This window comes from Trachemys scripta, chromosome 16, assembly GCF_013100865.1.
Source record: "Trachemys scripta elegans isolate TJP31775 chromosome 16, CAS_Tse_1.0, whole genome shotgun sequence".
Lineage (NCBI taxonomy): Eukaryota > Metazoa > Chordata > Testudines > Emydidae > Trachemys > Trachemys scripta.
The window spans coordinates 23,162,818-23,186,886 of record NC_048313.1 but is presented as its reverse complement, the minus strand read 5'-3'; the positions used below and the strand labels follow the sequence as shown (position 1 = coordinate 23,186,886).

Sequence of the window (24,069 nt, the reverse complement as noted above, 5' to 3'; positions counted from 1 at the left end):
GCCGAGAAAACTTGTAATAAAAAGGGAAAAGGAACCTGGTGTTAATTTGGGAAAACACCATAACCCTGATTCGAACACACCTGACCAGAGGTGTGTGCAGGGATTTACATGTGACTACTTCTGGGGGGCACTTTAAACACTGGGGAGCCAGTGTTTAAAGTGAGTGAGGGTGGAGGAGAGTGAGTAACATGAGGGGCACAGCATGGTTCTGTGCCAGGGCCCATGGCGAGGGGGCGGCAGGGGCGGCAGGCCAGGTGGGGCTCTCCGGTGCCCCAGGCTGGGTCTTGGCATCACTCCAGCCCTATCTTGCAGTAGTGCATGGCTGTCCAGTTGATGCCACCGCACTGGCAGTAACAGGTGGAGTTCATGCGAATGTACCAGGAGTCGCAACCCATTCCACAGGCGCAGTCCGTGGGCTTGTCCCCTGTGGGGGGATGGTGGGAGGTGTGTTAGGGGAGCATCTGGTAGCAGGATGGGAGTCATGGGGGGCACCTGCCCTGCTCTCTCCTTCTCCCCAGCACCCAGGGCATGGGCCTGTTGCCTCTTTGCAACCAGGCCACTGCCCAAGCAAGGGATGCCACTGAGACATCCCATGGTTTTGGCCCATGGGCCCACACTGGTCTTGGGAGTGGTGCGAATGACGTTGCTCCAGGCACTGGGCAGCACATGTGCAGGGGGGCCCCAGGCAGGTTAGTGGTCCATCACTGCCCCAACCCCACACCCGCCCAGGATTGCAGAGGGGGTGGGGTCTGTGCTGAGGGCTTCCCTCCCGCCTTGGGCCTGCGGGCACTCGGGAAAGTGCTCTCACCTGCTGGGCAGGAGACAAGTGCCCCACAGGCTGAGACGTTCTGGCAGAGTAGCTTGGCTTTGGCCAGGGTGGAGGACACTGCAAGGCAAGAGGCAGAGTTGTAGCCGGCAGGACCCTGGGAGCGGAAAGGCTGCCCCCTCCCGCCAGGCTCGGGTGGAGAGAAGCTGCCTCTGCCCCAGCTGTGACCTGAGCAGATGTAACCCACCCAGCCTTGCGCCATGTGGTGCTCTGGCGCCCCCGAGTGGTGGCCTGGGCTACATACAGCCGCAGCGCCTGGAGCAGGGTGCTGTAGCTGAGCCTCAGGCAATACGGCCAATTTCTCAAGGGGGCTCTACTCTAATACACTTAATACACAATGTACAGCACCAAGCACAATGGGGTCCTGGGCCAACACTGGGGCTCTGAGGCACTACCGTAATACATCTAATAATGTACAGCGCCCAGCACAACAAAGGTCATGATCCATGGCTGGGGCTTCTAGGCGCTACTGTCATTCAGATTGCACGGATTCCTAGCCCCCCAGGGCCCCAGCTATGAACGCTGGACACAGAACGGGGGCAGGGCATTCCATGGAAAATTTCAATGAAAATGATGGGAGGGGAAAATCATACCTGCCAAAATGTTCATATTTTTTTCAAAAAAGCTACAACGTTTTGGTGTTCAGCAGCTGAAACGTTTCAGCTGAAAACTGCCCCAAAACATACAACAAATTCAGTTTGGGCCAAAAAGATTTTTGTTTTTATTTTTTTTTATTTTGTTTTTTTTGATGAAAAATCAAACATCTTTGCAGGAGGCTGATACATTCTGCAAAAATCAGTTTGGTCAAAAGCCCAATTTTCTGTCAGAATAAAGTTTTGATGGAAATTCTCCCCCCCGCCCTACCCACTACACCACATGCTGGCCATAACTGTCCTGGCCTCATGCTCACAGAACCCCCCTCTCCCCACAGGGGGTTATGGAGAATGCCCATTAGCTGTGCCCTGGGCCCACTCCATCAATGGCTCAGATGCTCTATTGGCAACGCCCAGGCCCCTGGACTCCATGACTGCTCCTTACAGGCCGTGTGTGATGGATGATGCCCCCACCTCTTCAGTGCTTTCTGTTAACCTAAAAATACTGGTTCTGCTGTCAAGACAGGAACCAAACGTACCTTGTTCTATCCTCTGGGAAAGGGAAGCGTTTATCTTCTCTAATTTCCCAGTCATCTTCTGGTCTTAAAGCAACAACAACAAAATGTTAAATAGGCATCGTTTTCATTGCAGTTTTACAATTCCCTTAACTCGATCAGTCTGGACGATTCCCCAGAGGGGTGGGCAGAGTTGATGATTGTCTGGTAGGAAGGATCTCTCTACGCATACATACGCATCAGCGGCCATATACATTTATTCATCCATCCATCCATTGGCATACACAGGCTTCCATCCATCGGCATATAGACATGTCCATCGACACATCCTCCATCCTTCAGCATACATACACATCCATTCAACCTCCATCCTTCCATATGCATACACATCCCTGGCTGGGATGATTTAGTTGGGGTTGGTTCTGCTTTGAGCAGGGGGTTGGATTAAATGACTTCCCGAGGTCTCTTCCAATCCTAATCTTTTACGATTTTATGATCTTTCCATCCATTGGCATATATGCTTCTCTATCCATTCACCCATCAGCGTACATACGCAGCCTTCCATCTATCCATCCATCAACGTACATTCACTTGCATCCATCAGCATCCATACACATCCATCCATCCATCAGCGTTCATATGCATCCATCCTCCATCCATTGGTATACATACTCCTCTATCCATTCACTCATCAGCATAAATACTGCCATCCATCCATTGGCATACATACACATCCCCCTTCATCCATCGGTATTAGAACATGTATTTAGCCATTACACAGTAGGTAGGGTGGTGGGATAGCTCAGTGGTTTGAGGATTGGCCTGCTAACCCCAGCATTGTAAGTTCAATCCTTAAGAAAGCAATTTAGGGAACTGGGGTAAAAATCTGTCTGGGGATTGATCTGGCTATGAGCACAGGGTTGGGCTAGATGACCTCTTGCAGTCCCTTCCAATCCTGATATTCTATTATTCTACTCATCTATTCCAAAACATAAAACAATTCTGTAAAATACCATGTAAGGGTCACTAAGTGACATTCATGTATTGACCTATCACTACATTCACAAAATCCAAGCACCACCAAGCAAAGGACTGACTAGCTGAAGATACAATCTATCTAGCACAGCCCACATAAGAAACACAAACACACCAGTCATATCCAGTGCAGCAAAACATGTATTTCATTTTAACACAAGAGCCTTGATTCTGATCCGTGGATTGTTTGTTTGTTTGAATGTCTGATTCTGGTATTATATCTTTAGCCATTATTTTGGAAAGTACTTTGAATTGTGATGTCTTGAGAAATATGGAGAATACAGGCTATGCCCCAACAAAACCGGGGACGCAGCGCCATTGAGTGGGTAGGGCACCAGCTTTGGGAGACCAGAGTTCTATTCCTGGCTCTGCCACTGACCTGCTGAGTGACCTTGGGCAAGTCACTTCCCCTTTCTTTGCCTCAGTTTCTCATCCTTTGTCTACTTAGATCATAAGCTCTTTGGGGCAGGGTCTGGCACAAGAGGACCCTGATCTCGCTTGGGGTCTCTAGGAACCCCATTGTCTGTATGTTTCTATCTCAGAAGGATCTCACATTCTGTTGAACTGCTGGGATCACATGCAGGCAGACTTGGGGCCTAATCCAGAGCCCAACGATGTCAATGGACAGACTCCCATGGGTCAGGCCCTCAGCAGAGAGGAGACTTTGGGCTATATATAGGTAGAAGGGGCTTTCCCTGCCTGGAATGAGTGTTTTCCTCCCACTCTAACCATCTGTGTTAAAACTGCCACCTGCACCTCATCTCTGTAGCTCCAGAATACTGTGCCAAGGGGGTTTCATGCTTTCCCCCTGATTTTCACTGTCTGAGTCACAGATTGCTAGGGTGAAATCCAGACAGCATTTTGCCATTGATGTTCATGGGACCAGGGTTCCACCCAGGGCCGGCTTTAGGCCAATTCCACCAATTCCCCCGAATCGGGCCCCGCGCCTAAGAGGGCCCTGCGACCAGTGGCAGGGCCGCCCAGAGTGGGGGGCAAGTGACAGAGAATCCCTTCCCTGGCTAGAGGCACCTTTTTAATTTTTACTCACCTGGAGGCACTCCGGGTCTTTGGCGGCACTTTGGCGGCGGGTCCTTCAGTGCCGTCGAAGACCCGGAGTGAGTGAAGGACCTGCCGCCAAAGACTAGGAGCGCTGCCGGGTTAGTACAAGCCCCGCGTGTTTTTTTTATGTGGTTTTTTTTTTTAGTCATCCCTGTTGGGGCCCCGTCGAAACTGTTCTAATTGGGCCCCGCACTTCCTAAAGCCGGCCCTGGTTCCACCCCTCAAGTTCAATGCCAGAAGGGACCAATGTAATCCAGTCTGAACTCCTGAAAAACAAAGGCCAGAGCAGTCCATTTAGTGAACACTGACTGGAGCCCAGGAACTGCTGGTGGAGCTGGAGTGGATTTTATAGCAAGAACCACTCGGTCTAGTTTTAAAGCAGCTAAAGTCCAGGACAATCCACCACACCCCTGGGTCAGCTGCCCCAATGGATAATTCCCTGCTCTGTTCAAAATACGTACCTTATATAGCACAGTCTGAACTTGCTCCCAGCCCTTGGATCTGTTAGACTAAAGAGCCCCCTGGCTGTCAAAAAATCATAGAATCATAGAAATGCAGGGCTGAGGGGACCTCGAGAGGTCATCTAGTCCAGCCCCCTGCACTAAGGTAGGACCACGGATACCTAGCATCCCTACAGGTGTTTGTCCAACCTGTTCTTCGAAAACTCCAATGACAGGGATTCCACAACTCCCTAGGTCACCTGTTCCAGAGCTTAACTAATATCCAGCCTAAATCTCCCTTGCTGCAAACTGCACCAGTTCCATCAAAGCTGGGACATGGAGAACAACTGATCACTGTCCTCATTGTAACAACCTGCTACCTGTCATCAGGTGTGTCCCTCACCCCACACCCGCCAGCCTTCTCTTCTCTAGGCCAAAACTGCCCAATTCGTCCAACCTCTCCGCAGAGGCAGATTTTCTAACCCCCTGATCAATTATGTTGCTTTCTTCTGGACTCTCCAATTTGTTCACATCTTTCTTAAAGTGCGGCACGTACAATTGGACACAGGACTCCAGCTGAGGTTTCCCCAGAGCCGGGTGGAGCAGAACAATTAGCTCCTGTGTGTCTCACATGCAACACTCCAGAATGACATTTGCCTTTTTCGCAACAGCATCACATTGTTGATTCATATTGAAGTTGTGGTAGCTCCTTTACAGCCAGCCGTGCTGCGGAAGCTCCTCCCCATAGATTCCTAGTGACCTCTTAACTTTCTCTCTGATAAGCTAAACAGATGATGTTCCTTTAGTGTCTCACTCTCAGACAGGTGTTCCAGACTTCAAATGGTCATAGGACCTGATGTCTTCTCTGAACCTTTCACAAGTGATCCCCCATCCGCTTGGTGCCCAGGGCTGGCTGGGGGCAGACTCACCGTTCACGAGTGTGAGCGAGAGGAGAGAGATCCACATGAGAAAGCAAATGGCCATCAGGATGTACAGCATCAACATGTGTTTCTGCTCCTGGGTTCTCCCTTTGGCAGGTTGGGGGTTGGATGGAGCTATAGGGGCTGGAAAACAGCTGTTGTTATATTTGAGCAGGTTCTGGGTATGTTCCATATGTGCTAATATATGTGCTATACATGGTGGGGGATTAATGCTTGGGGCACAGGGCCTGTGCCCAAGGGCCCGGCCAATTTGGGGGCCCAAAGAGGAACACTGGAACCTGTGTAGAAGTGTGGGGAGGCCACCGGTGCTGGAACTGTGGCCCTGCCCCCTGCTCCTCCTCTTCCCCTCAAGGCCCTGCTGCCTGGCCAGGCCGGAAGCCAGAGCTGGGCCATGGTAAGAACCACCCAGGGAGCTTGGGCTGCTGGGGGAACCCCGGACCCTCCATCTGCTGTGGGGGGGAGCAGGGTGCCAGAGAGCAGCCTCCAGCCCATGTCTCTGCCCCCTGAGGTGCTCTGGCTTCCAGCCTGGCCAGGGGACGGGGCCTGCAGGATGTGGGGCTCTGTGGTGAGGAGCTAAGGCCGACCTCAGACCCCCCACCACGAAGAGGCTGGTGCTTCTAGTAGGGGGTGTTAATCCCTGAGAACTGGGAACGGTCTTTATTCCAGCATATCTCCCAGGCTGTTTTGGGAGTTTGTCCCAGTGTTGGCAATGCCTGCAGCTAGCTGGGTTAGTGTAACTGACACCCTGGGACCAGCCCCTCACTACTTTCCCAGTAGACGTCTCCCCAGCAAGAGCCTTGCAGAGCCTCTCCCACCAGTACAGACAAGGGATGGAGAAGGCAGGGGGGGTTGTTGCTTGGCTAATGTATCTTTCCCTCCTCCCAACCCCCATGGACAGGCATCCGATTTTAGGGCTTACTCCCAGTGGTGAGCTGGAACCGGTTCGCACCGGTTCGCAGGAACCGGTTGCTAAATTTAGAAGCCGGTTTAGAACCGGTTGTTTCTCCCCCTTACCCCAGCGTCCAGGCCATATTTCCAGCAGAGTAATTCCATTCTGTCATCCTTCCAATTTGATACAGGATTCCTCTTCACTTCCTGTCCTAAACTATTGTTAAACAGCTGTCTTCCCCCACCTCAGAAGTGGCTGCATTTCAACGCTGTGTGAGTGATCTCTGTGCCGCAGCACAGTGAAGCTGTTAAACAGTTGCTACATCCCACCCCAGAAGTGGCTGCATTTCAGCATGGGACAACTGATCCCTTTCTACGTAAGCAGTAGAAAGCATTTTTGAGATCCTTCACCTAGCATTAGAATGCAGCCACTTCTGGGGCTGTGGGTGCCAGTGCCATGCTGTTCTGACTTACCTGGGTATGAGGGAGGCATTTCTGCTGGAGGCTGGGGATTCTTCTTGTCAGTCATCACGGATATATTTTCGTAATCAGGCATTTCATCATCAGAAAACTCCGCTGCTGCAAAACCGGCAGTTTTTTTTTAAAAAAGGATGATTTCAAACTGGAACAAACTCAGCCTTTGACTACTTTAAGAGTTCTCATTAGCAAAGTTCAAAACTGAACATTTCTCCATATAAATGTGTCTGTGTGTGTGTGTGTGTGTGTAATTTTATTTGTTCTGTTACAAAAGGGACATTTTTTTTTCAAAAAAAAAAATTCAATTTTCATCCAAAACCTTGTGGAAAAACCCAAAAATGCTTTGCGGTTCTTGGTCCATTGGAATTTTTTATTTTCTGAAGAACCCCCAAAATATTAGAAAAAAAAGTGATGAAAGAAATCAATGTTTTTGCTGAATTTTTTCTACAGGGTGAAATTTTTTTTTCCTGATTTGATCTAGGATTCTAGTCACTAGCTGACTGGTGTCTCTGTGCCACGGCTGCCCTTCACTGGCAGAAACCGCTGCCCGCTGTGGCCTCTGTACTTCCCTGCTAACACTGGCTCCAATCTGCTCAGCTGTGGGGCTGGGTACTATAGTACGGCCTTCCCTGACTGCCCTATGATCAGCCCCCTCTGGGGCAGGCGAGCTGGGGTTGAAATTAAATCCTGGCTCAAATCAGCCACCCCAAATGCTTCTAGTGATCCCAATTTGGCTGCAGTTCTGCTCTACGGAGCTGCCTAAGCCAGAGGTTCCCATGCTGTGGCCTGTGGACAACTCGCTGGTGGTCTGAGGACAGCTGGCTCCTCTTCCACGTGCGCTGTAGTGGTCACAGGGCTGTTATTGAGGATGGGGTGCTCTCAGGACAGGCTCCGCGCTATTGGAACCCGCTGCTTGGATGCCGCGTGGGTCTGAGCTGGCGACTGCTCTTGGCTTTTACCTCCATGCCCTGCTGGCTTGGGACTGGTTCTTTTCATCTTCTTGCCTGGCGACCTCTCCACAGCCTCATTGTTCACATATATGTCGTTCATTTCCATGGCCCCGTCCCGCGACGAGGTTCGACCATTCCGTGAGCTATCTCTCCAACTCTGATCTGGATGACACAACAGAGAATCTTATTTCAACAACAGGCCCTGTTGTGTAACCCCAGATGGTATCAGAACCAGGGGAGAGCCAATGAGGCTGCATTTCCAAGACACTGCTGCTGACCCCAAGAGCAAAGGATTACCGCAGCTTCTCTTCACTACACTGGCCCTGAGAAAGCAGGCGCCCAGGGGCTGCTGTTCACACCAGCACCGCCTCTAGGTGTGAAGCAACAGGGCAGGAGAGAAAACCGCTGCAGATGCGTGGGTGCGGGAAGGAAGGTTCTCTCCAGCCCAGGCAGAGAAATGACCCAAGCAAAGGGTGGGAATTTCAAGACATCAGCTTGAGGAAAAGTTGGGGTGAGATGGGAAATCAGATCCTCTGGGGCTCTTCGGATCAGAATCTGTATCTCCAAGGCAAACTGGCCCAGTGTGGTCTCGATCGTTTATTAGGTGTATAACGGTCGTGCTGGAGCCCAAGTCATGGACTAGGACCCCAGTGTGTTAGGTGCTGTACATTATGTATTAGGTGTAATATTGTAGTGTGTAGGTGCCAATGGATCAGGACCCCATTGTGCTGAGTGCTGCACGATCGCAGACTAAGGAGGCAGCTTCTGCCCTATCCCTGGAACCCTATCCCCAGGTCCTGCCCTCTCCTCCGAGCACCTCCTTGTATCGTGAGCACCCTGGGGCAAGGACTCAGGCCTGCTTCCCTCCTCACTCACACCAGTGTCAATCAGGAGTGACTCCATTGCAGTCAACAAGTGAAACCTGGGTGCAAGTATCAGGGGGTAGCCATGTTAGTCTGTATCTACAAAAACAACAAGGAGTCTGGTGGCACCTTAAAGACTAACAGATTTATTTGGGCATAAGCTTTCGTGAGTAAAAACCTCACTTCTTCGGATGCATAGAGTGAAAGCACACGGCTTCTGGGTGTTGTGTTCTGTCCCATCTGGTGGCCCTCAGACCACTTACAGAGAGAGATAAAATGAGTCTGCTCTACAACCTTAGCTAGCAGCCCATTGGCTAAGCTCCAGAGGTCCCCGGGTTGATCCTGTCCGCCGGCGACCAGAGTCTGTCAGCGTTACACAAGCAATGCTAGTCCCTAGCACCCATACAGCACTTTCCATCAGTAGATTTCAAAGCACTTCAAAAAGGAGGTTGGTATCATTGTCCCCATTTTACAGATGGGGAAACTGTGGCACAGAAGGAGAAGTGACTTGCCCATTGGCAGAGCCAGAACTGGAACCCAGCTCTCCAAGTCCCAGTCCAGTGCTCTAGGCACTAGGCCATGCTGCCTCCTCGTGTGGTGACAGCCTTATGACTGGGACACAGCAGAACAGCAAACCCAGACATGACTGCGCTTCGGGGGCAGTCCTGCTCCAGATGGAATCCTTCGGTCCCAGTCTTGTGCCTCCCCCAACACACCATGTAAAAGGCTCTTTATGGTCTTAGTGCGTCTGCTAGTCCTGGTGTCAGGACAGTCCTGACTCTGGGAGAAGCAGGCCACATTGTGGCATGGGCTGGTGGAGTTGCCCAGTGGGTAGGACATAGGACTCCTGGGATTTATTCTTCATTCGTGACTTGGGAAGCAGGTTCATCCATCAGTAGTGCATTGGAATCAGCTGCCAGGTTTATATCACCAGTGCCCTCTGCTGGAGGGAAGCAGACCTGGTGACCATGGGTCATAGGCTCCATACGGCTAACAAGGATTCTCCTTTAGCTCTGGTGGCAGGAGCCTGGGCTTATTGGAGCTATCTTCACTGCCTCCAGCAAGTTCCAGCCCAGGTGTGCACATGCTGAATAGCAGCATGGTGCTATCTGGTGCTTGGAAATCTTAACCCCAATTGGCTGGAGCAGTGACATCACTTCCTGAAAAATTCCTGGTAGGGAGTGGGGATTCCAAGTTTAGTGTTGATCCCCTTGTGCCTAGCCCCAAGGCAGAGCCTCGTGTCCTGGTTTTGGTGTCGTATGAGGCTCTGACTTCCCCTGGGTGAGGATTCCAGCTCCCTGGGCAGGTCAGCAGTTCCCCCAAGCTCTGTTACTGTCTGATAACAGCTTGCAAGAGCCGAGGCCAATTGCCCCATAGGCTGAATGTGGTGCAAGGGCCCCAGGAAATCGCACAGCACAGAGTTACACAATGAACTGTGTACTGAGCAAGGGAAGTGACATGGGGGTGGGGGGAACCAGCAGCACTAGTTGTGTTTGTGTTTCTGGGGGCCACCCCTCATCCCCCTCACCCTCCTTGCTCCCCAGCACCCACCTGACCCATCTCTCATCTCCCACAATCCCCCAGGCCTGTGCTCCCCATGCAGCCTGTCTCCCCAAGAGTAACCAGTCTCACAACATTGTCATCATACTGTGCTATTCTCACCAGGCCAGTGACACCGGGTCACTAGCATTCTCCTGAGTGAAGAACAGGCACAAAGTCGTGTAAGTTTTGCCCCCTTTTGAAATGGCTCCTGCCTCCCATTGCTCTAAACTGGACTGAAGCCACGGCTGCCCTCCGTTAAGATAAGAACATAATGACCAGGCTGGGTCAGCCCAATGGTCCATCCAGCCCAGTATCCCGTCTCCTGACAGTGGCCGGTGCCAGAGGTTTCAAAGGGAAGGAACAGAACAGGGCAATGAGAGGGTGATCCATCCCCTGTCATCCAGTCCCAGCTTCTGGCAGTCGGAGGTTTAGCAACACCCAGAACATGGGGCTGGGTCCCTGACCATCTTGGCTAATAGCCATCGATGGACCTATCCTCCAGGAACTTATCTCATTCTTTTTTGAACCCAGTTATACTTTTGGCCTTCACAACGGTCCCTGGCAATGAGTTCCACAGACTGACTGTGCATTGTGTGAAGAAGTACTGCCTTAGGTTTGCTTTAAACCTGCTGCCTGTTAATTTCATCAGGTGACTCCTAGTTCTTGTGTTATGTGAAGAAATAAATAACACTTCCTTAGTCACTTTCTCCGCACCAGTCATGATTGTATAGACCTCTATCACATCTCCCCTTAGTCGTCTCTTTTCCAAGCTGAAAAGTCCACGTTTTTTTAATCTTCCCTCATACAGAAGCTGTTCCATCCCCCTAATCATTTTTGTTGCCCTTCTCTGCACCTTTCCCAATTCTAATATATCTTCTTTGAGATGGGGTGACCAGAACTGAACGCAGGATTCAAGGTGTGGGCGTTCCCTGGATGTATATAGTGCCATTGTGATATTTTCTGTCTTATTATCTATCCCTTTCCTAATGGCTCCTAAAATGCTGTTAGCTTTTTTGACTGCCACCATTTCCACACAGCCTTGGCAGGGAGCAGCTCTGTATTCCCAGTCTCCCTCTCTGCACCCCACCCCTCCTGTCCCCAGAGGCTTCCTCCCTGCCCCATAGATTCCTTTGCCCCCTCATGGTCACCTGCCCCTGGCACTGCCCCTTACTGGAAAGTCCTATAGAACTGAGCAGCACATCAGCATTTTTCTGTAGCATTTTTTTCTTTTTGCACCATCCTGTAGAATTTAAACAGATGCCTGCTGTGGACTTCTACGGTATGCTTCTAAAAACCCCTATAGAAGGCATTTCAATCTATTCAAATCTACAGGTCAGAGTTAATGTGATTTCTATAGGTCCCTAGGAAATTTCTGTAGTGTCGTATTGGCTGAATGGCTATAGGATTTCCGATTTTCCCATAAGGGGTGGCTTAGCTTGGGATCTGGGAGCTGAAAAGCTGGCATCATGGTTTCGCTGTGCACCTTTGAAGGGACAATGGAATCAGATGGCAAAATATCTCCCCTCAGACCTTTCATTTCAGGGGGTCTCCGAGTGCTCTCCCTGGACTCCATTCTGCCATCCTCACTCAAGCAAAATCCTTACTGGGCAAGGCAGGAATTCTCGACTGGTGTCGAGGGTGGGGACAGGACCACCCTGCCTTTCTGGTATTGCTCACTGGGAGGGGGCCTGGCCAGATGCGGGTGAGGAGGCTGGGGACTCCTGGCTTGAATCAGGTTGAGAGCCACTGGGCTGGGCCTCAGAAGGGCTGGGTTCACCTCCCAGCTCTGCCCCAGACTTGCTGTGGGCAAGTCACTTTCTCTGTGCCTCAGTTTCCCCATCTGTAAAACATCCCTACCCCACAAGGGGAGGGGTTGTGTACAACTGTGCCGCCTGAGGTAAGCACTACCCAGAGCCTGCACCACTCACCCCCTCCCATACCCCAACCCCCTGCCCCAAGTCAGAACACCCTTCCACACCCTAACTCCCTCCACCAGCCCTGAGCCCCCTCCTGCACCCCAAACCCCTCATCTCCGGCTCCACCCCAGAGCCTGCACCTGCAGCTGGAGCCGTCATCCCCTCCTGGACCCCAACCCCCTGTCCCAGTCCGGTAAAAGTGAGTGAGGGTGGGGGAGAGCGAGCAATGGAGGGAGGGGGGATGGAGTGAGTGGGAGGCGGGGCCTCTGAGAAGGGGCAGGCAGGGGTAGGGCCTCAGGGAAGTGGCAGGGCAGGGGGCGAGGCAAAGGTGTTCAGTTTTGTGCGATTAGAAAGTTGGCAACCATACTGCGTCTCCTAGAACTAACGAGCCCCCACCTCCACGTGGGTGAGCTGGGTCTACAGTGACCTCCCCACTCAGCATTTCTGTTCTCGCTAGCTCGGTTCTCACACAGCATTTAAGTGGCAGCCCCGGACACTGAGGGCTTCCGTCCCCAGAACAGCTCCGGCCTGGGCAGCATCAAGGTCCCCCCTCTTTTCCCTCTCTCCTTCCCCAACCCGCCCCGGGTCTCGCTCTCGCCCCTCTTGCTCCTCTTCAGTGCTGGGTACAGGAGTCCATTGGTGACAGGAGCAGCTCTCTCCCACCCTTGCTGGCTGCCTCAGTGCCCCCTATAAGGGGGTGGCACGGGAGGGGATGCACTGCAGTCCTCTTCCCTGCCCTGAAGCTACTGGTAGGGGCTGTTGGGGATGAGGGGCGGGAGACAGAGAAAGTGGGCAGTCAGGATTTGGTTTATGACCTATCAGCGCTTGGAATCACGCTGTCCCCTCCTCCTGCCCCCATACCAGGAGCTGCTGGCCATGGCTGCCCCCCACACCCACAGCTACCTGCTCTCCCTCCCCCCACCTCTGTGCACCCCTAGGCGGAGAGTGGGGCTGGCGGCTGCTTCCCAGAGCCTGCTGCAACCCCTGCTGGCTCTGAGCGTCCATCACTATGTGCACTGCCAGCTGTGCCCGGGTCAGTCTCTGAGTCCCATTAATATAATTGCAGCCATCCCCTCTCAATAGCAGAGTCCCAGCTGAGCCCATTGCCATGGAAACGAGCTCTGGGCCGCTACCCCCATCCCTGCCTGCAGCTGCTTTTCATCCTGGATGCACATCGGGGACGTGTTTCACGTTTTCCTTTGATGACTGTAGGGAGATGCCAGCTGGGCCCAGCTAACAGGCTGGGCAGCTCTGTGGCTGGGAGGACAGTGGGTTCACTCACTCACTGCGCCGCGCTGCAGGCGTGACGTACACGGCCCCTTTAATACGGGCAACTCGTTGATCTGAAGGCTAAAAGGTTCCATTAAGATCATCTTGGTTGACCCCTGCACAGCACTGCACAGGCGATGTCACGCCAGCATCCAGCCCGACAGCTTCCGGCCGAGCTAGAGCAGGTCTTTTAGAAAGAGCCATCTAGTCTTGATTGATTCAAAGAATCCACAGACTTCATTGACAGCCTGTTGATCTTTCAGCACCGAATTGATCCGCGTCCATGGAGAGCAGTTAAACCACCTCAGATTCGTGGACGATATTGTGCTGATTGCCAAAAACACTGTCAAACTACAGAAAATGCTGCAAGGACTCGACACAAAAAAGCAGCCAAGTTGGACTGAAAATGAGCCTCTCTAAAACGATGCCTTGCCAAAAGCCCAAATAATCATCCAGGGAGAACAAATAGAAGAAGTTGAGCTATACATTTATTTGGGCCAAGAAATTAACATGCGCCACGATCAGGAAGGCGAACTCTCGCGAAGAAAGAAAGCTGGTTGGCGTGCGTTCAATTCTATCAAGGATGTCCTCCAAGAAAAAATCAACCCAAGGCAATACTCGCCAACCTCTTCAACTCAACAGTACTGCCAGCAATGTGGTACAGCAGCAGAACATGGGCGCTGATGACGATAGAAGAGCCACAACTGTCTGTCACAGAGAGGGCGACGGAAAGAAGAATTTGGGAGATTTCAATCTGTGATCGAGTCCCCAGTGAAGTGATCAGACAGCAGAGTGCAGTGCAGGACGTTGTTGTTGAAAGCAGGTAGGTACAATAAAATGCGATGGGCCAGGCATATAGCGAGGCTCACGGACAATTGGTGGATTGCAGCTGTTGCGGAGTGGTACCCACGGGAAGTGAAACGACCACTCGGCTGACCTCCAAAGAGATAGGAAGATTTTATCGTGAAAAGGCACGGCTGCACATGGAGAAAGAAGGCCAGGATAAGAGAAGAATGGAAGACATGTTGTGATCGGCACAATTTATATGAAGGCTGAAGGACCGATCAATCAAGGTGATCAAGGTGAAATTGATTTCCTGTTGACTGATAGCAATCCAGGTTTGCAAACTTCCATATGGGAATTGCCACCTGGTTCTCTATAGCCAGGACACCCTGTATCCTGGCATCTGGGCACTGGGGGAGGCTGGGGGAGTTCAGCACATGACTCCAGGAGTGTGGCCTTTTGCATCCAAAAGTTCTGGAGCTGCTGCTGGCCATCCTAGGTGCTCATCATGATCTTTGGAGTCAGTGCTCATTGGATGGATAACAAACCCATTCTCATCATATGGGAGGAGGGATAGCTCAGTGGTTTGAGTATTGGCCCACTAAACCCAGGATTGTGAGCTCAGTCCTTGAGGGGGCCATTTAAGGGTCTGGGGCAAAAAAAAAAAAAAAAAAGAAAGTTGGGGATTAGTCCTTCTTTGAGCAGGTGGTTGGACTAGATGACCTCCTGAGGTCCCTTCCAACACTATGATATACAGCTGTCCTGTGAATAGCTTTAAAGATACATCCACTGGTCACATTTTTTCCATAAATTCTTTGGGGGGTTTGGGTGAAAAATCCATTTTTGGGGTTTAGAAACTATTCACTGAATCTGGGTTGAATTTGAAGAATGATTTCAGCTGCGGAAAAGAAATCTTGAAAAAGTCAAAAACATTTCACTTTGACTTTTCAATTCCAAACAGGGTTTCCATTTCAGATTTGGCCAATTAAAAACAAAACAAAAAACCAACAACAACAAAAGGGTGAAAAACACCCAAAACAGCCTAATCAAAATGAAAACCTTGGGGGAAAAAATTCATTTCCAGTTGACCAAAACGTTTCATTCAACTTGAAATAAATAAAAATCAAAACATAATTGTGTGGAGTCCGTTCAAAATGTTTTAGTCAATTTGAAACAAAAAGTGTTCCAGTTTAGATTTGATGCAATATTAGAAAACATTGTTTTCAGTTCAAATGGAATTGGATTTTTTTAAAATCTATTATTTGCTCAGCCCTATTGTCTGCCCATCCTCAGTAGCCTGTGCCTGAAGATTGTGGCCTTGCACATACCAAAAAAACCCAAACCACAACAAAAATGGTTTGCATTGCCCTTAAATGGACAAGAAAGCCAAGCTAGTCTGTGATGCATCCTCATTTTCAGCAGAGCGGCTGGCAGAACTTTTGAGAGTAAAACCTTCCAGTTCAGACAAACCCAACAGGCTACAATAAGTTTGTTCTTTATCCCGGACTGATCCTGGAAAATGCAGCACATCCCAAAGGAATCTGTTCCAACGCTTAACTCCCATGTTAGAAACTTGCGTCTTATTTCTAGTCTGTCTCCCTTCACGTCCCAGCTGTCAGATCTCATCCTGCCTTTGTCTGCTACGGAGAAGAAAATTCCGTAAGGACTGCGATTTCAGCCATGATCTTCGTAGCTGAAAGCAAATATATTCATGCCAGTCACAACTGCCAACTGCTTCCCACTGAATCTCAAAAGCCCCAGGCAGATGCTGGAAACATCCAGCTTCTCCCTTAACAGTTACACTCAGTGATGTGTTAATATGAAAAACCTGCAGCAGATGGACAATGTATGACAACGCGTTGGGTTGAATATCAGAATGAACACCAACAAAACTGTGGTTTAGTGACAGTTTAAGGTGATATCAAAACTCCCCACCCCACCCATCCAAACAACAAGCCAGGGGAAAAGGGCCAGGTTTAAAAAGGTACATCATAATCATTAATAATAGTAATAATAATTAATTAATCATAATAATTCCTAGCTCTTATATGACCCTGGCCATCAGTCAATGTCAAAGTCCTATCCAAGGAAGCAAGTATTATCATCCCAGTATTATAGATGGTGAAACTAAGGCACGGAGCAGGCAACAGCCCTGCCCTCGGTCACCCAGTTACTGAGGTGAGACTAGACCCCACGTTTCCGCCCTCCCAGTCCAACATGTGCTCCACGAGGCCACACCTATGTTAAAGGCCTAATTCACTTTGGTGCTTGTGTAAAACCTACTAGGTGCCTATCTGCATCTTTAAGCACCTAAATACCCTTGTAAATATGGCCCTAAGTCCCCTGCATTGCTTGCACCACCAGCCCCTACCACACTGAGAGGCGGCACCACAGCAGAGACCCGGCTGTGAGTTTTCTGCAGCCGCCAGCCTAGCACCAGCTGCTGCAGCTCAGGCCGTAGGTGTGCGTGGTTCTAAAGCTACAGGGCCTGGGTTCTGTTCTGACACTTGCGCCTTTCATATTGCTCACACCACCGTCCTTAATGCATGCTCTGTGCAGCTTCCCTTCCAAGCAATACACCCCCAGCATGGTCACACATGTGGGGGCTGGTCTGTATTCCTGTTCCACTGCACGTCCTGGGACCCAATATGCCCTGTAAACTGCACACACACCTCTGTGGGGGGCAGAAGAGACAGCAGGATCTGGAGGCTGGAGTGGCTCCTGGGACCAGGCCAAGGACCAGGTAGGAACCGGAGTGATCAGGCCGGGGCTGGGAGCAGCTACCCAGTGGTTGGCAAGACAGAGACTGGCTGAGATTGACTTCCCAGCCTGGAACTAGCTCCCGCTCCTGCCTGCTGAGTCTCAGCGGCTCCCATGCAGATAGGGTGACCAGACAGGGGGTGAGGGGTAATAGGAGCCTGTATAACAAAAAGACCCCAAAATTGGGAGTGTCCCTATAAAATCAGGACATCTGGTCACCCTACATGCAGAGTGCCTGCCCTGCTCCTCCACCACCTAGGGTGGCCAGGTGAGGTGCTGGTCATCACCTGCACCTATCATAGAATATCAGGGTTGGAAGGGACCTCAGGAGGTCATCTAGACCAACCCCCTGCTCAAAGGAGGACCAATCACCAGACAGATTTTAACCCAGATCCCTAAATGGCCCCCTCAAGGCTTGAGCTCACAACCCTGGGTTTAGCAGGCCAATGCTCAAACCACTGAGCTATCCCTCCCCTATTCAGCCTGACTCCACAGGCAAGTCCCTCCCAACCTGGGCGGGGGTTGGGTGGGAGGGAAAAAGCAGCGAGTGACAGGGGGGCGGGGGGCCTCAGAGGGAAGAGGAGGGGCAGGGGCAAGGCCTCGGAGGGGAAGGGGGGGGGGCAAGGCCTCCGGGGGGGGGAGGGGGAGGGGGGGGGGGGGGGGGGGGGCCTGGGGGGGGGAAGAGGGGGGCAGGAGAGGTTTTGGAACTCCTGCTGGAGTGTCTGGTTTTTAAATATTACCAAGTTGGCAACCCTACCACCACCCCTCCATTCAAAGCGAACTTCTGCAGCCTCCGATGGTGGCCTCCTCAGCATTTGCATCCACCAGCCATGCCAGCCATGCACCTGCAAAGTCATTCTCCCTTAATGTGGCAGAGGGTTAATAGAAGATGCCATAGAATTAAGGGTTTGATGGACAGGGTTCTGATTCACAATAGCCCTGTCCCCCCATACTCCCCCATGCCAAAGTCCCCCATTTTCCCCCATGCCAGGGGTTTGTGTGACCCTCCATTGCCCCATTCCCTCATATCAAGGCCCCCCATTCTGCCCCCCATGCCAGGGGCTCTCTGTGTCCTCCATTTCAGCACCAAAGAAGCTCCCTAGTGGGATTGTGACATCAAAGGCAAATCAGCCAATCAGCTGTTTTAGTGGAAATCAGGCCTTTCTAGTTCCCAGGTGTCACCAACATCCAGAGAGTTCTTCTCGTGAATGCCTAGAACATTCCCCGAAATGTTGGAACTGTTTGGACACTGCCATCAAAAGTTATCAGATTACAAACAATGAAAAATTGCATCCAGCTGAGAGTTAGGCCTCTACTGGAGAAACAAGGCTACCTTGCAACATCGAGATTTAGGGCAGCTTGCCACAGAATATGCCACTTTTTGCTAAAAGGCACCATTATCTCGGGACGATGATAAATTGCACAGCTATTAACCAATGAATGAGTGGCAGAAGCAGCCGTATCCTCTGACGAGGAGAAAATCAAGAACTCTTTTGTTGCTCTTCTGAAGAGCTAATTTGCTTTAATTCGATGCTCCTCCTGGCCTAGTTCAATTATGAAATTAGCCTCTCCCTGACTGAAGAATGACGTGACTCTAACTGTCAGGCAGGCCCGGCTCGTTCTGAGACACTGCCCCTGCTTTTCCTGTCTGATGTAACCCAGGCCCATTATGCCATGGATTAGCATGCAGTGCGTATTCCTTTTGAGACCTCTTCCTAATTAACTGACAACGGATCAGCCGCTTCTTCTAGATCACTTGCGTCTGTCTGATAATAACAACGCTCTGTTTCTCTCTAGACCAAGTAGTGTATGTCTACACTGCAAATTAAAACCCCTGGAGCCAGGCTCAGAGCTGGGATCGATTGACTTGGGCTCATGCTGCAGAGCTAAAAATTGGAGTGTAGACATTCAGGCTCGGGCTGGCGCCCAGGTTCTGAGACCTTCCCCCCTTGCTGGGTTTCCGAGCCCAGGCTCCAGCCCAAGCCCAAATGTCTACGCTGCTATTTTGAGTCACGCAGCCAGAGCCCCACAAGCCCGAGTCAGCTGACCAGGCCAACCGCGGCAATGCCGCAGGGCTTGTATGCCCGTGTAGACGTACTTATAAAGGCTTAGGTGTAAAAGCTATACAAGACCATTCTGGGCACCTAGACTGACCTCCGTCACAGCACAGGCCAGAGAATTTCACCCACAATTCACCCAATACCTTGTGGTTGAAGTGGAGCTTAAGTTCTTTTAGAAAGAGACATCCAATCTGGATCTAAAGATGCAAATGGAGAATGCTGTGTCTGCAGGGTCTTATCTGGATAGGTCAGATCTTATCTAAAAACCATGGACTGAACAGAGATACGGGATATATTGCTTATTACAATAATTTATAACCCACTACAACCCCTCCCTCCCCCTGCCTCTCCTCCCTATGACTGGAGGGGCGTTAAGAGACCACTTCACCTTCAACTGTCCCTTGAGATATGTGTTAACTACTTGTGCAACAATCTGTTCCATCGCGTAGTTAGCTGTGACACTCTGCATAAGGCCATGTTTAACTACAGACCTTACAGTGGCACAGCCGTAGGTGGCACATATAAGAGGCTTGGGGAGGCTAAGCCCCCCAGAAAAGGCTGGCCATGCAGGAGGGTAAATGCTACAGATGTGGGGTGGGTCTCAGCCTGCCACCTTTGGAGCACCAGAAGCGAAGCTCCCTAGAAGTGGGGGAGGGGGCACTGGTGCCTGGACCGTGGCCCCACCCAGGGGCGGCTCGAGCTTTTTTGCCGCCCCAAGCACGGCAGGCATGCTGCCAAAGGCTGCCTGACTGCCGCCCTCACAGGGACTGGCAGGGCGCCCCCCACGGCTTGCTGCCCCAGGCATGTGCTTGGAGCGCTGGGGCCTGGAGCCGCCGCTGGCCCCACCCACACTTTGTCCCAACTCCCTGCCCAGACTCAGCCTCTTCCCCCGAGGCTCCATCCTCACTCCGTCTCTTCTCCCTGAGCGCCCCGCATCCGCCACTCGCTCCTCTCCGCAGCGAAGGTGAACGAGCAAGTGAGCAAGAGGACAGCTGGCCAGTGGGCAGTCTCGGGGGGAGACGCAGAGAGGAGATGATGGGCAGGTTTAGGGGAGGGGGCAGAGAAGAGCAGACAGGGGGCTTGAGGACAGAGTGGAGGCAGCAAGAGATGGAGCGAGGGTGGATCCTTGGGGGAAGAGGCGGAGCAGGGATGGGCCTTGGGGGGGGGGGGGGGGGCAAAGTCCACACACCAATAGCCCTTCCACACACCCCATTTCTAGGGAGCTTCTGACACTCATGAGTAAGCCTCCCCAAATGGAAGACTCATGCACGGCCTATGGGCACAACTGTACTGATGCAGCTGCGTCACTGTGAGACAGGCCTGCACAACACGCGGCCCGCGGGCCACATGTGGCCCGCGTGGGCCCACTGTGCGGCCCGCGGGCAAGCGGTGTGTGGGGGTTTCCGGGTTCACTCCCTGCCCGGGGGGCCCGACCTCACAGCCCCGCGCGCCGCACTCTGACCGCCCTGACAGTCAGAAGTGCGGCTGCCGGGTTTGCCCCCTGCAGGGGGGCCCGACCTCCCCCACCCCTGGGCAGGGGGCAAACCCGACAGCCGCGCGTCTGACCATCCAGGCTGTCGGAGCGCAGTGCGCGCACACGCAGGGCTGTGAGGTTGCCCCCCTCCCCGGCAGGGGGCGAACCTGGCAGCCGCGTTTTTGACCGTCCAAGCGGTCGGAGTGCAGTGCGCGCGCGAAGCTGTGAGGTCGGCTCCCCCCGGCACACGCGTCTCAGTCTCCCGCTCCTCCTGCCTGGCGTCCAACGTCACTTCTGGAGCTGCTGAGGTGGGAAGCGCTGGGCACAAGGCAGAGCCGGTAAGTCCGAGCGAGGGGGGAGGCACCCGGCCTGGGCTCGAGCCGCAGCTCACGGGGGCTGGGGTCAGGGAGATGTCCAGCTCAGAGGGGTTGGGCTCGGAGCTGAGGTCAGGGCTGGGGGGGGATGGGGTCAGGGGGGTGTCTGGCGCGGGGGGGCTGGGCTCGGGGGGGGGGGTCAGGGCTGGGGGGGGATGCCCAGCTCAGAGAGCCTTACCATGCTGCTAACCCCCGCCTCCCCCGTCTCCCGGAGCCTCAGCGCACCGCGTCCAGGAGCGGCCCTGGACAGTGCTGCAGCGGGCTGGCTCCAGCGGGGCGTGAGCTCCCGCTGCTCGGCTGCAGCTCGCAGCCCCGCCCCCTTACCACACGGCTCTGAGCGGGAGGAGCTCAGGCCTCGCTGGAGCAAGGCCGCTGCAGCGCTGTCCAGGGCTGCTCCTGGACGCAGCGCTAGGATGACCAGACATCCCGATTTTATTGGGACTGTCCTGATATTTGCTTGTTTGTCCTGCGTCCTGAACGATGTTCGGTCGGGACACTGGACAAACAAACAATTTTGCCCTCCACTCCAGCGCACAGGCAGAGCCCGGAGGGGCTCTTACCCCCCCGCCCCACTCCGCCTCCTCCTTCCCCCATTGGATCCCTCCCCAAATCCCCACCCCCAGCCCCGCCCCCTCACTGCCCCATTGGATCCCGAGCCGGGCCTGCGGAGGAGATGCCCCTGTGCATCAGCCTGGGCACACGGGCCATGGCTGCGGCGGCTGCTCCAGCCCTGCAGCCCATGGGGCAGCACAGTGGGTCCGGGGGCAGCGCGGAGCGGGCAGGGCCTGGGTGGGCGGCGCGGCCCGGGGGTGTGGGCCGCCCATCAGAGACATGCGGCGGAGAGGGGCTGCCGGGGCGAGACTTGTCCCAGGCGGGGCGGCCGGCGTACAGGGGCGAGGAGCCGGTCAGGGTCCCCCGAACCGATAAACTTCCCCGCCGCTGCTGGGGAGCCCCGAACCTCTCCCGCTCGGTTGCGCTCCAGCGGGCCCGGGGGCCAGAGGCTCCGTGGGGAAGGCAGCTAATGCCCCCGGACCCTGCGAAACGTGTTTCTTTTTTTTTTCCCCTCCGCCTCCATTTTTTTTTGCTCCCCCCCTCCCCCCGTGCGTCCCGATATTTCATCCCTGTGATCTGGTCACCCTACACGGCGCACTGAGGCACCGGGGGATGGGGGAAGGCGAAGACAGAGGCGGGGTGGAGCCTCCAACATTCTCATGGGGGATCCTGCGGGGCCTGGGGCAAATTGCCCCACTTGCCCCTCCCCTCTCCGGGCGGCCCTGCGTATGTGTGTGTGTTGCACCTGCCCTGCCCTGACTGCTGCCCCCTTCCCCGGTCCAGGGACCTTACCCCTCCCTGGACCCTATCACACTGCTCCCCACGCCCCCGGGCTCCCTGCGGCCCCTGTGTTTGTGTGCGGACAGTCACATCCAATCCTTTCACACTGCCCCCCTTTCCTCTCCCTGGCTTAGTTCATAGCCCCAGAAAATCCCTTCAAACTGTCCCCCTTGTCCCCTCCCCTTATTTCATGGGGGGATGCCGACCCGAGAGGGTGGGTGGGCAGGTAGTGTCGGCGAGGCTTTATACTTGGGGGGAGGTGAGGAGGCGAGCGGCGAGTCGGTGGCTGGAAGGAGGCATCCATTTTCAGTATTTTAATTTTTGGTACTGCTGTGTGCAGTAATATAGTGACCCCTGGGGATTAAAGAGGGGTGTAATGGTGAGGCCGAGCAGGGAGGGGGCGGGTCCTATTTTACTGCTGTGATCTGGTTACCCTATGCGCGCTGTTTCTTTCCCCCTCTACAGGCTTCCACACACTGTCAGTGCCTTGCTAGTGTGCCACGCGCCATGAGAGATCTCTTCTCTTTGTGTGTGACTGAGTGTTTTCCTTGTGTATGAATTTATTCAACAAAATCTTGAGCTTCATAATGGCTACCATGAGTGAAAAGAAAAAGAAAAAAATAGGAGAGGCTGAGGGAACTGGGATTGTTTAGTCTGCAGAAGAGAAGAGTGAGGGGGGATTTGATAGCTGCTTTCAACTACCTGAAAGGGGGGTTCCAAAGAGGATGGATCTAGACTGTTCTCAGTGGTACCTGATGACAGAACAAGGAGTAATGGTCTCAAGTTGCAGTGGGGGAGGTTTAGGTTGGATATTAGGAAAAACTTTTTCACTAGGAGGGTGGTGAAGCACTGGAATGGGTTACCTAGGGAGGTGGTGGAATCTCCTTCCTTAGCGGTTTTTAAGGTCAGGCTTGACAAAGCCCTGGCTGGGATGATTTAGTTGGGGATTGGTCCTGCTTTGAGCAGGGGGTTGGACTAGATGACCTCCTGAGGTCCCTTCCAACCCTGATATTCTATGATTCTATGACTGAGGGTTGGCTTATACAGTCACAGGTTTACAATGGCTCCAGTGGCTCCATGGAGCTGGGCCCATGCTCAGAAGGGGCCCTGGCCTGCTCCGCTTGCACTGCACCCCAAGACCCCTCTGGGTCCCCCCACCCACCACTTGCTCCTCTTGGCCTGCCCACCGGCTGCCTCCTCAGCCCCACTCCCCTGCTCCTCTCTGCCCACTGGACAGACCCCAGTGCAGCTCCGGCTGCGGACAAGCTCTATGGGGCCCCGCCTGTCTCCCCAGAGCTGAGCTGCCTGGGACTGGTGCAGAAGCCTGGCCACTCTCAGCCGGGGGAGTGCGGGGGGAAGGGGACAGTGCGGAGAGCTTGGCTGGGCCCCTCCAGGGGAAGTGCGTTTTGGGGGAGCCTGGACGGGGCAGGCCCTGGCCTGGCTGATCACACCACTCCCGAGTGACCGGAGCGATTCCCCGCCTCATGACCAGGCTCAACCTGGCAGACACAGTTGTCTCCCAGCAGGGCCAGTGAGTGTGGCTGGGAGGCAGGGTGTGGGGGAGTTGATTTCTTGCAGGGGGTGGGGGTGCTGGGCTGTGAGGGGGCAGGAAAGATGTGTATGTTGGGGCACTAGGGAGTGGGGGGATAAGCACCGACTTCTGCTCCCGCCGGTGGGTGCTCAACCCCGCCTCTGCCCCCGGCCCTGCCCCAACCCTACCCTTTCCATGAGGCCCCACCCCCTTCCACCCCTGCCCCACCCCCATTCCATCCCCTTCCCCAAAGTCCAGGCCCCAATTCCACCCCCTCCCTGCCCCTATTCCAGGAGGTGAGGGGGATCTAGTGCTTAAAGTTGGAGGGCAGGCTGGGAGACAGGACTCCTGGATTCTATCCCCAGCTCTAGGAGGGGCATGGGGTCTAGTGGTTAGAGCAGGGGCCTGGGAGTCAGGACTCCTGGGTTCTATTCCCAGCTC

At 53.5% G+C, this 24,069-nt stretch overlaps 1 protein-coding gene across 1 annotated transcript in view; it reads right to left on the bottom strand.

Annotated features, from left to right (window-relative positions):
- Positions 1-782: 782 nt before the first annotated feature.
- RETN (resistin) overlaps positions 783-24,069 on the bottom strand; it is a 70,430-nt gene continuing 47,143 nt past the window's right edge. Inside the window, exon 3 of the mRNA XM_034793237.1 lies at positions 783-886. Coding sequence (XP_034649128.1) covers positions 805-886 — 82 coding nt within the window. The 3' untranslated portion in view covers positions 783-804. The remainder of the gene's footprint in view (positions 887-24,069) is intronic.